At 38.1% G+C, this 12,593-nt stretch overlaps 1 protein-coding gene across 1 annotated transcript in view; it reads right to left on the bottom strand.

Moving 5' to 3' along the window:
• The window catches only part of PDHX (pyruvate dehydrogenase complex component X), a 51,528-nt gene that overhangs the window by 14,177 nt on the left and 24,758 nt on the right, over positions 1 to 12,593 (bottom strand). The window contains exons 6-8 of the mRNA XM_032227991.1: positions 7,438 to 7,615; positions 6,882 to 7,029; positions 1,860 to 1,918 (exon numbers count right to left, since the gene is read on the bottom strand). Of these exons, the coding sequence (XP_032083882.1) occupies positions 1,860 to 1,918; positions 6,882 to 7,029; positions 7,438 to 7,615 (385 nt within the window). The remainder of the gene's footprint in view (positions 1 to 1,859; positions 1,919 to 6,881; positions 7,030 to 7,437; positions 7,616 to 12,593) is intronic.

The raw sequence follows: 12,593 nt of genomic DNA, 5'->3' as shown, positions 1-12,593 counted from the left end.
TGTTAAAAATAGCATTGAAACCAAGTTTTTAAAAGCCTTTTAGAATTGTGTGATAGAAACAATAACATATGGGAAATGATTTGCCTTAAGCAAGATCACGTTAATAATAGCAAGAAAAAGGCCAAATGACTCTAAAAATAGACTTATCTTATTAGTGTATATTAATTTTGTCACAAAAGATGAATGCAAATTATGGTCACAGGCAATTACAGCTGCAGGCAACCACACAATAGATGGGTTTATTCAGTTTCTGGGTTACATTATTAACAGAATTCAAACTTGTTGGAGGGCAACTCTCATTTTGTTCCTTGCTAGTAAAGAACTTTGACATTCCGTCCAAAAACATAATAGAAGGTTTATAGAATTTCTGTTCCCATTTAAATCAGGGAAGAGAAAAGAGCTAAAAAATTGTAAAAAATTAAAAAGGAGTGGGGGGAGTCACATAACCATATTGAAGGGAGAACCAATTAGATTCTGTTGTATGTATGTACAATGACAATAAAGGTTATTATTATTATTTGTCTTATTTGAAACCTTAATTTCAGAAATAAACTCTTAACATTTTTAAATTCAGTTTGGGTTTTTAAAAAGGTTTTTTTCCCTTTAATATTCTGAGCTTTCACTAGAATAGTGAAATAGACAGCTAATTTTAAAAACAGCAGATCTGACACTTCAATTCAATTTGTAGTATTCTCCTAATAAGCGTTAGCCCACACTGATTCAATGAGAGCCACACACCAATTAATCACACCAATGTATGCACTGACAAACTGTCACTTCCAATTTCTCTTTTTGGTTGCAATTTTTCACACCATGTATGCCGCATAGAAGTCTCCCACAATATTCAGAATTGATTTTTACAGTCTATGAGTAGCTGTGAAAAAAGCAAGCAAACCCCCACACAACTATTTGAAAAATCCTGCAACGTTTGAAGTTGAAACATTATATTTCATCTTATGATTGCATCTTGTATCTTAGCACTTATAAATAGTATTTTCTACTATCCTCATAAAAGATCAAATTCAACACAAATGGTACACTACTGAAAGATCCTTATGGACTAAGGAATTCTAAAATATACTATAAAAATCAATATTGATTGATTAGAAAAAATAGGAATTAGTGGAAAGTGAGTATTAAGTTTTCTTTATTATATTTATGGAAACGAATCTTTGCATTTTAAGGATTTTGCTTATTTTCTCCATAAAGGCCAACTAAACACATTGCATCTTGAACTGAATTTAGATACAAGCGAATATCAAATATATATATGTAATGACTTGGAAATCCTAGAATATTAACTGAAATTAAAATAAAATTTTGGAAGGAATATTTGTTCTTTCTCTAGGAGACTATATCCCTTATCAGTAGAAACAATATTCATTGCACCAAAGGATATAAACCTATGTAGCTAGATATTATACAGTACAATAGTTGGAAAACAATAAAATAAAAAATATATTTAGCTTAAACTTGCCATTACTTGAAGGACATTGTAGAAAAGAGAACATGGTGCCAGCAATCACCAATATCCGTGTCCATGATCCATAATATTTAATAGGAGGAATTACAACAATAATCTCAAATCACATGGTATTTTATAAAGTATTGTTGAAAACAAATTTGTAAGGTAATGGTAAATGCACAAAAAAGAAAAGCTGTACAGATGTATTTGATTAACATATTTTGTGCAATTTTTCTCCAAGGTAGGAGTTGTTTAAAGATACATTAAACATTCACTGTATCTGTTACAATATCTTTAAGAAACATCTTTTCCTGGTCTGGAACAAAAAATACAGGTTTAAGAAATCGTTAAGGTGGAATCAGGTGTGTATATTTTGCAGGACTAATTTACTTACTTTCAGGGTTAATGCAGTTGCTTTGATAATAAAATCATTTATAGATACTTTAACATCATCTGTGCAAAAGAGAAATGAATTATAAGGTGACGTTTAATAGAAAAACTAGAATTCTAGACATGTAAAATCATATGGTTAAAACATTACAAGGATTTATTTTTACAGTAGTATTTTCACAGTACCACAAATTTGAAATTCAAAATTTGTGCCATAACACAAGTTTCCTTTGGACTGAGCCCCACGTATCGTAATTTCATGTACTTGGCTAATGTAGCCCTAAAAGGTAGACTGGATCAGGAAACAGACACCACGAAGGCCTAAAATTACTTTCATCAGAATGACCACAGTAAAAGAGTTTTGCAAATCTGAAGATATCACTCCCTCCTTTTATTTTCATTTGAATAAGGTGATTGCCTTACCCGTTTTTGTAATTCTGTACCTTTATATGGGCTTAAGCCATGCTTATTTGCTCATTGCTTTTTAATGATCTTCCCTCTAAAAAAGGCCAGCCTCTTTATATCTACACCTATAACAATGCAGAAACAGCCTGTTATTGCCTGCTTCAACAGGTTTTTTAAACTTTCCACTTTACTTGATATCTGGTATTTTCCCATGTGAGGACCAAGGAATCTCTGTGAGATTGTCCAAGCACACTGTAGAAAATTTCATTATGGAATTAAATCACATAAAGTAAATTCTTGAATTAATAGATTATCCAAGGCAGGGAGATCCAATCATCGTCATTAAATGCAAAATCACATTCATCTTGATGTACATTTTTGTGGAATTTATAGATTATGTATGTTGTGTGTTTTTTTAAATATAACAACCTGATACTTCCTATTTTTATTGTTTTTCATATTTTAAATACCCACTCTTACTCTTTGTAAATCACCCAGCATATAAATGAAATTAAACAAAATATAACGGAGGCAAAGAATACTCCAAAATAGAACATAAAATCCTTTTGAATGTTATGTATTGAAACATAGCTGATGTGAAAACATAATTTTGTGAGCAGAGAAGATTGAAACTTCATAATAATTGCACATAATTGAACATAAATTAATAAAACTATATTGTGCAGATCTGCATAATTAGCTGAAGTCAGTATTTTTAGCAACATTAGGATATGATTCATACTGTCATTCATAAATTATTGTTATAATTCATAATTTTAAGAAGAGAAACAAAGCAAGCAAGTAATTAGTGAATGAAAAATATGCATTACAACTTTTTATAATTTGTAACATTCATGTATCAATCTACCATTGTTTCAAAATCTATTCTTAAGTCTGAAAATAAACTCCGAAAGAGGCACTATAAATCCTGTCAGGCATGAAGTGGAAGAATCAAAATGATTGTTTTATATCTGTTCAGTCATAAGTAGGTGACATCTCAGTCTGTGATGCCCTTGGGGCTACTGCAATTTAAATGACATAAAGCCAAGACAAATCCTTAAAATCGGGTTAATGGTAACAGAGAGTAGAAAGGAACTTTACTGCAAGCTGCAAAGTGTAAAATATTTAACTATCATAAAACCATTTCTTCTTGGTTAATAGTTAGCTTGATGATGCACACTGGTTCTTGGTAGTTCTAAATTTTGAGACAGTAATAAGTTTATTTTCTTTTGCTGAATAGAGATCAGTCATTGATCCCTTTTTCTATATTACACAATCATTTTACAGCATGTAGCATTGTATTATTGTTAACATACTTCTTCACTATAGAAACTCTTACTATCTTAAAATGATGCTGCAACCACAAATACAGGTGATTAGTATTTGAATGTACAAAAGTCAACAATTCAGTATAATGGCTGGGTTCAAATAAATGAGTACCTTTACAAGAAAAACTGGGTCAATGTTATTTCTGTTTTAAATACCAGAAATTGTCGATTGACTTAAAACTGTACATCTTGTTGGTTGGATTCTCTGGGCTTTGGGAGATCAATGCCAATATATTGATCAGGGTTGACAGTTAGAACAATTAATCAGTGGAATAGCTTGCCTCCGGAAGTTGTGAATGTTCCAACACTGGAAGTCTTTAAGATGATGTTGGATAGCCCTTTTGTCTGAAATAGGGTTTCCTGCCTAGGCAGGGGGTTGGACTAGAAGACCTCCAAGGTCCCTTCCAATTATTCTATTGTATTGAAAGGTTTTTGCAGATATTTGATTCCATGTCCCATCGAGTCTTTTTCGATGCAAAATTCAGAAGTGCCTGGCTGTATTTGTAGTCTGCATAGGTTTTGAATGCAGGAGTTGGCTAGTGATTGAAGGTCTCTTGTGACCAATCAACTTTTTAGTGACTTTGAACATTAGCGGTCCCTTTGACAGATCAATAGATCTGTATATGATCTATCACTCAGTCAAGCACATGATCCAAACTATATACAACAAATAGATAAGGCACACCAATCAAAATGGAACTGACACTCAATTAATGATACTTAACATTAGCTTTTTTTAATTGGAAAGTTTCATATATCAATACTTGATGAACAGTTGATATGCCTAGTTTGTTCAGATTTTTTTCTTTTTTCTCTTTTGCTTGTTACTGTTTGAAAAACTGAAAAGTGGAACTATGAAAGAATTGGAGAATTATATTCTACCACATGCAGATAATATGTTATGCTTTATGGACTGATATAGTATGTGGTTTTAAGTTCTCACACTTTCAGGCTTATCGCTAGGCAGTAATCCAAGCTTTGATCACTAAATGAAATCAAGAACTTACGTATTCATCTATTCTCAGCAAAATAATTATTATTTGATCACAGTGAAATTCTAAGAAACAGCCTATCCTTAATATCACTAAAATGTTTTATTTTGGGATTTCCCAGTTTTGAAAATGCAGGTCAATCTATCTTTTGGTAAACTGGGCCTCTGATAGTACTATTATTTTAGATTAACTGGGCATTTAAACAACTTTTGCAAAATGAAAAAAATAAATTAGTTTTCCTGCAGAATGCTTCTTGGCATTTTATTCAGCTCAAGCATTTATTATACAGTCTATGAGGTCCAGATGTTATTGCTACTTCTGGAAACTCCATAATTGATGGAAGTTATGGAAGAATCAATCATAGTTCCTAAGCCAACAGCCTTTCTCTTAATAGGAAATTGATGAAACTGATATTATTTGATTTTATTTCAGTCCCACCTGACTTCAAACTGGCCCTACCCAATTTACTAGCTGCCAATGCAACCTATAAGAAGGAGTCTGGCAGTAAAACTAAGATTTTTTTTATTTATTAAAAAGCTCTTTTATTAGCCACAGTTCATTTTATCAAATGAGATGAATTTCCTTTTCACTGAAACTAGAGGAAGGTTGCTTTAAATAATACGATATACAATTCACTGTGATCTTAAAGGAGGTCATTACAACAATAAAAATATTATTCAAACCTCAGAGAATAATAAATAACAGAGCAACTGCCTTGCTAAGATGAAACTCATGAGTTGGAATATTAACTAGTAGGGTTTGGACTATCCCATTAATGTCACATTTTGGATTTAGACCAATTCAGTTGTGAATATGACTTTGGATGACAGCTATGCATTAAAGAGGCATATGTTTTTCCTGGCTTTTTCCCAGTGCTTGAACATTATCAAGGTTTCAAGATGTACAGTATATATTTGGCGCATAGGGACTGGATAAAAGAATTATACAATTATACATGTTAAATGCAAATGTAGATTGTTGACTGTCAATCTTTGAAAGAGACAAGGAAAGAGGCAAGGAATTTTGAGCATTATAGCAAGCATTCTGAATGTTCTCTTTATAACTTAATCGCTTAGTTTCTAGTTTGCATTATCATATTGTTAATACCGTTTTTATTCTGCTTTTGTTGCTAATTAGTCCAATATAAGAAAGTGGTTTTAAACAAACTCTCTCTTTTAAATGTCACATCAGCATGGTAAAATACTTTTGAAACTGAGGGAAATTTTTATATCATATCATACAAAGAAAAATAAATACTTTAAAAAATAAATACACATGACAATACTTGCAGTATATCTTAATGAATGATTATTACCTTTTTTTAATGCAAACCTATCATACTTATACAAAGAATAATGATGTGGAAAGAAGCAAAGCTAATTGAAGCTCTGAAAACAGTAGATAGTCTGTGGTTTTTCTGGTTCTAAATTTAATGCAATTATATTTTGAAACTAGTTAAAATTCCTCCAAACCAATAATTCAAACAAGAACAGTGTCTGTTCTATAGGATACTGTATAAGTTCATTATGTATGAACTTTTCCATATATGTTTAAAGAAAAATCTAAATTCTCAAAAAATATAACCAACAATTAACCCGGAATATTTGGTATCTTTCCAAATTGTTGTAATGTGTATAGCTTACCAGGATTAAGGAAAAGATATGGCACACAGATTCAAAACTCTATGCAAAGCAATACGTAGCAACAGAAATCTCTTGTTGGCAAAACTGGAATTCTGTCTTCCCCACCCCACCATCAGTTGCAATGTTATTGAGTAAAAAGTATTCAAATAACAAACATTAAGCACATTAGGGCTGGCTGAAGTGGAAAAGCATCATCATTTAAATAACAATACCTGTTTAGAATACTAATGAAGGAATTTGCCGTCTGCACCTCCTAAGGCTGCTAATTAAGCGGTAACCTTCAAATGCTTCATTCAAAATGTAAAACCATTCACATGAATAGGTTTATAGTGGAATTCGCAGATTCTTTTTGTGGGTAGGCTACAATTGCTTAACACTCTTAAGCAAAAAAAATAATTAATTAAGTAGAAATCCTCTGTGACAATAAGAGCAGGACAGTTGTCATCAAAGCCAATTAACAACTATCCATGCTAAATGTTGGATTGCAAGGGATGTCACATATGCAAACAAAAATGCTCATCTGCATCTAAGATCAAAGGCAAAATTTTGACAGGCGTTTTGTTTCTTTTCAGAAAAGCCCCTGCAGTAAATGCAGCATAGCTGAGTAGACAGATCAGAATTTTAATATTTGGGTTTACAAAATAGGAAGGAGTTTTACCTTTTGCCAGCTCTTGCGTTAGATTTAATATAGCACCAAGGTCACAGTCAGCCGATGCATATGCATGAGGTACCATGGTCTTTGATTCTGTTAGTTTCTTAGCAATAACTCTTCTTGTGTCGCTAGCAGGGATTTCAGTGAACGGGTTCTTGCAATAAAACACATTTTACATATTAAATTAAAGGAAGAAAGATGATTTCAGTGGAATAGGATCATGACAATAAAGGACATCATTTAAACCATAATGTTTAGTGGTAGAAAAACTGGGCTTTAATACCTAATGTTTTCTAAATAACTATGTTGCCAATTATAGAGTTCTTAAATCAAAATGAGCATTCTACATGGGCATATAAACTATAAGACACATATAAATATTCATTACAATTCTCACTGAAGTCCATGCAGAATCGTAACAGATCGGCGTGTCCTTAAGTTGCATAAATAAATAAAACTCTAAATTGAATTCTAAAATCCTACTGGTATAACTCTATCATTTATGCTTATATAATGTAATGCAGTGATCTTAGCGTAGCTATAAATCTGAGAAAGTTAATACCATGGAAGCTGGCCGGCCAGGAACAGAGACAGGGGTAACTGGAGGACGTGAAGCACTAACGGGCACACTTGCTGATGGTGTAGACAAAGGCATTCCAGCTTGGCGTAGGGGAACTGAAGAAACCATGGGTTTTGCTTCCACAGGCTTTTGCTTCTGCTCTAAAAGCTTAAGGGCATCCCTGTCAATTCAAAGACACAAGTGGAAAGGTTTAAGACACACTTCAAATATCATGAAGTGCAAATAAATCTATAAAACAACGTCTGCAAAGCACAAAGGCCTGGTGTGCTCTGGTCCGTGGGGTCGTGAAAAGTCAGACATGACTTAGCGACTGAATAGGACCAATAACAAAGCACAACAAAAATCCATTCCAAAAACAGCCCTGTTATTGGAGATTATTTACCAAGCAACTTATAGGTCCCATTATTAAGCATTGACTTATAGGACAATATATTTAAGTTGTAAACTAAACCATTTGGACAACAGCAGCGTTTTTCAAATTTGGCAACTTTAAGATATGTAGACTTTAGCCAGTGGTGGGTTCCGGATTCCATAACAACCGGTATGGTTGGAACAGCCCCGGCGTGTATTGGGTGGAAGCAGAGTAACTGCCCAAGCCAACCTAGCAGGCTTTCATGCCTAAGATGGAACTATAAATTACAGTCTCCTGGTTTCCAGATAAGTACCTAGATATATTATACAATAAATTATATTATTGAAAGTCACTGGGAGTTAGATAACATACAACTTTAATAAATAATTATATTACATTTATATTAATGTATTATTTATTTATAAAAATGAATATTTTATTATTGTTGTTGATTGACCATTGATTATTATTAATGTTTTCCCAGTTGCAATGTATGGCTATGAAAGTTGGACCATAAGAAAGGCTAAGTGCCAAAGAATTGAATTATGGTGCTGGAGAAGACTTCTGCAAGTCCCTTGGACTGCCAGGCGATCAAGCCTGTCAGTCCTAGAGGAGATCAACCCTGACTGCTCTTTAGAAGACCAGATCCTGAAGATGAAACTCAAATACTTTGGCCACCTAATGAGAAGGAAAGACTCACTGTAGAAGAGCCTGATGCTGGGAAAGATTGAGGGCAAAACAAGAAGGGGACAACAGGAAATGAGGTGGCTGGATGGAGTCATCGAAGCAGTAGGTGTGAGCTTAAATGTACTCCAGAGGATGGTAGAGGACAGGAAGGCCTGGAGAAACATTGTCCATAAGATCGCGATGGGTCGGACACGTCTGTGCAACTAACAACAACAACAATTATTATATATTAAACTTGTATGCAGCCCAACTCCCAATGATTCTGACAAAGAAATTACAATAACACATAAAAGATGGCAAGAATGACAGACTGTATGGAACAAAGCAAGGTCCTCATTCTCTCTCACCAGGGTGAAGAACCAGGTCTTCATAGCTTTTCTAACTAGCAGCAGAGTGTGGGCCATCTAGATCTCTAAAGGCACTGCTACAGAGAATGGGCGTTGGTTCCTACCTGGTATGTTCATTCTCTATTGAAGTGGAGACAGCAGCCAGACTGGATTTGCTCCGTCCAGTAACCAATTGAACTGAGTCTACACTTGTGATGTCATCGGGCCTTGTGGCTCCTCCCCAGTTCAGACGAAGGAAAACTGTAGACCCAAGTGAGAATTGTGAGAAAAAAACGTCCATGTATCAAGTCTGTAGTCTCTGTTTCTCTCTCCACACAAAAAAGTTCCATTGCGTGACGCACCCCAGGGTGGGGCTGGCTGCTGTCTCCACTTCAACAGAGAATGAGCGTATCAGGTAAGAACCAACACCCATTCTCCTGTGATCGTGGAGATAGCAGCCAGACTGGGACATACCAAAGACTGGGCTGTCCGCTAGGGTGGGAATACTAAAGAAAGTCCGTTAAGCACTTGTTGCAGTACCCTCTGCCCAAAAGCCGCGTCAGCCGACACATAATTGTCCATCTTGTAATGACATATGAAGACCGTGGGAGATGCCCATGTGGCTGCCCAGCAGATTCTTCCAACATGGCTTGCGTGGACCAAGCAGCAGATGTTGCAGCACTGCATGTAGAATGAGCTGCAATGTTTAGAGAAACCTGCAAGGACTGAAGTTCATAAGACAGTTTAATACAGGCCCTGATCCACCGCCCCAGACTCAACGATGAAGCCTTGTTACCCAAGGAAGCCTGGCGAAAGGATATGAAGAGAGATTCCAAGTGGCGGAACTAAGCGGTGCTGTCGATGTAGATCTTGAGGGCCCGACGTATGTCAAGAGTGTGCCATTTACGTTCCCACTCATTATGGGAAGATGGACAGAAGTCAGGCAAGGTTAACTCTTGACCTCTGTGAAAGCAATTATTCACCTTCGGTATGAATGTTGGGTCCAGTTTTAAGACAACTTGGTCTGGATTGAACACGCACAAGTCATGCCTGACTGAAAGGGCAGCCAAATCAGAAATCCTTCTGGCAGATGTGATAACCACCAAAAACAACGTCTTAAAGGACAACAGTTTCAAAGAAGTGGATCTCATAGGTTCAAAGGGCGAGGAAGTCAAAGTTTCTAGGACACAAGTAAGTCCCAAGTCGAATACCTATGGATGGTAGAGGGATGCAGGTTGGATGCTCCAAGGAGAAATCTCCGGATCAAAGGATGAGAAGGTAGATGTTTGGAGGCCAGACCGTCTAGGATAGGAGCCAATGCAGCCACCTGTCAATGTAACATATTAGGGGTAAGGCCCTGATCAAGTCCCCTCTGCAAGAAGTCCAATATCTGTGGAATGGACGCTTTAAGTGGATCAACAGTCTGGTTGGTACACCACAGTGCAAATGCTCTCCAAGTGGCATCATAAATGCGGTTAGTAGAGCTTCTGTGTGGTGCTTGAATGGTAACAATGACGTTGAGGGAGATGTTATAAGCTGTTAAGCTTGCCGCTCAATCGCCATGCGGTTAATTGTAGCCACTGGGGGTTGGGGCGACAAACAGACCCTTGGTGTAGAGACAGAAGAGACTGTGGAATGTGCCATGGAGTGGAGATTGAAAGAGTCACTAGGGCGGCATAACAAGGCTGGTGTGGCCACTTCGGCGCTAGTAGCAATAGTTCTGGCTCCTGCTCCAACATTTTCCGAATTACTCTCTGAATAAGGGGACGGGGCGGAAACACGTACAGGAGACCCTTGGGCCACTGGCACCTGAGGGTGTCTACTTCTTCTGCCATGGGATCCACGAACCACGAGTAATACCTGGGTACCTGGTTGTTGTCTGCTGTCGCAAATAGGTTTAGGACTGGGAGACCGAATCGTAGTATCAGTCGATGGAAGAGGTTTGGATGGATACTCCACTCTGCCTGATCTATCTAGTCTGCCTGGACGTTGGAGGCCCCTGATATGTGCTCTGCCCTGAGAGATGTCAGGTGAGATTCCGCCTACCGGCACAACAGATTGGACTCCTGCATCAGAGGCCAGGAACGTGTTCCCCACTGCCTGTTTATGTGTGCCTTGGTCGTGGTGTTGTTTGTTAGGACTAATATGTGGCAGTCCTGAACCCTGTGTTGGAATTGTTTGAAGGCGAAGCAAACTGCCCGTAACTCTAGCCAATTTATGCTGTTTTGCCTCTCTTCAAAGGACCACTGACTCTGAGCCACTAGGTCCTGCATGTGTGCCCCCCACCCCATCAGAGTTGCGTCCATCGTAAGTGTTAGATGGCACAGATCCCTAAACAAGGTCCCTTGCAACATCACTGGGACTGCCACCATTTGAGGGATTGTAAGATCTGTCTGAGAAGAGAAACCCAGAGAGGAGAGCAGCTCCTGTCGGCCTTTTGATGTGGAAGCATGAATCATTGAAGGAGCCTGCTGTGGAACCTGGAACAACCCCGAAGAAGACACTATCTTGCCCAAAACTTGGGAGAGAAGAATGGATGTCTTGCATAGGCGCAGCACCTTCCTGACAAGCTCCTTCAGATTGAGTATGTGGTCATTGGACAGAAACACTTGATTCTTCTTGATATTCACCCCAAACCCGTGATTCCGCACAGTGTGAATGGTGAGGGCAAAATCTGTTTCTGCTTGAACTGGAGACCTGGACAACAAGAGAATGTCATCAAGGTTAACAGAGAATCCGAACTGGAGATGACCTGATGTGGGCGGCTAGGGCAGCCAGCACCTTTGTGAATATCCTGGGGGCCGAGGACAGTCCGAACGGAAGAGCTCAGTACTGGAAGTGCCTCTCCCATTAGAGAAACAGAGATATTTTCGGTGGTCTATGAAGATGGGAATACGAAGGTAAGCTTCGGTCAAGTCCACTGACGTGAGGAAGTCGCCTTTTCTGACTCTCTGCAGGATGGTGTGCAGAGAAAGAGGCCATGGCATTAGAAGCGAATCTGGCAGCATTGAGAGAAGAATCAGCCACAAATTCAACGTCTGTCTAATCTTGTTGAGGTCCCTATGTGACCTAGTGTCAGTAGGAGAAATGTGTTCCTGAAGTTGTTCAATCCAGACTAGAGCTGCTCTAGAGAAAAAGGAACTGGTAGTGGAGGCCCTAACAGCCCAGGCCCCAGACTGACTAAGGTTTGGTCTGACCTTTTCTCCTCAGGCTTGAGGACTTCTTCAGGGGCTCCAGAGACCACAGTAGGGGATGACAGGGCTGCAACTGGTGCATCCACTGGGGGAGTCTCAAAGAATTTGGTGAGTTTGTCAAGGTTGATTGGCTGTGGAGCCGAGCCTGGGGACTCCCACTGCTTCTGGATCACATTCAGGAAGATCTTGGGAACAGGGATCACCTCCTTTTCCACAGTAGGTTCGGTGAATGGGGTATTAAGACCCTCAGTTGTAGCCAGTTCTGTTGGTTTCTCCTGTGAAGTAGAAGCTGAAGCAGAAGATAGCAGCTTTAATGGCTTTAAGTAGAAGGGTGTTAAAGCTATTGGTTTTGAATAATCCGGCAAAGGTCGGGGCATCCGGGGTGACCACCTCGTCGTCAGACAGGTCTGAATCCCGCAGGTTATCTTGCTCCCCACCAACTGAAGCCTGAAGAAGTAGAAGCAGAGGGATCAGGATGTTGAGCAGTTACAGACAATTTATGTTTGTGGCTATGTGATGGAGCAGGTTGAGAATGCTGTAGGCCAGAAGCCATGACCTGTTTAATGGTTTCAGCGATGA

The sequence above is a fragment of the Thamnophis elegans genome, chromosome 1 (assembly GCF_009769535.1).
Source record: "Thamnophis elegans isolate rThaEle1 chromosome 1, rThaEle1.pri, whole genome shotgun sequence".
Taxonomy (NCBI): Eukaryota; Metazoa; Chordata; class Lepidosauria; order Squamata; family Colubridae; genus Thamnophis; species Thamnophis elegans.
The sequence above is the reverse complement of the archived record's forward strand: the minus strand, read 5'-3'. Positions and strand labels throughout refer to the sequence as shown.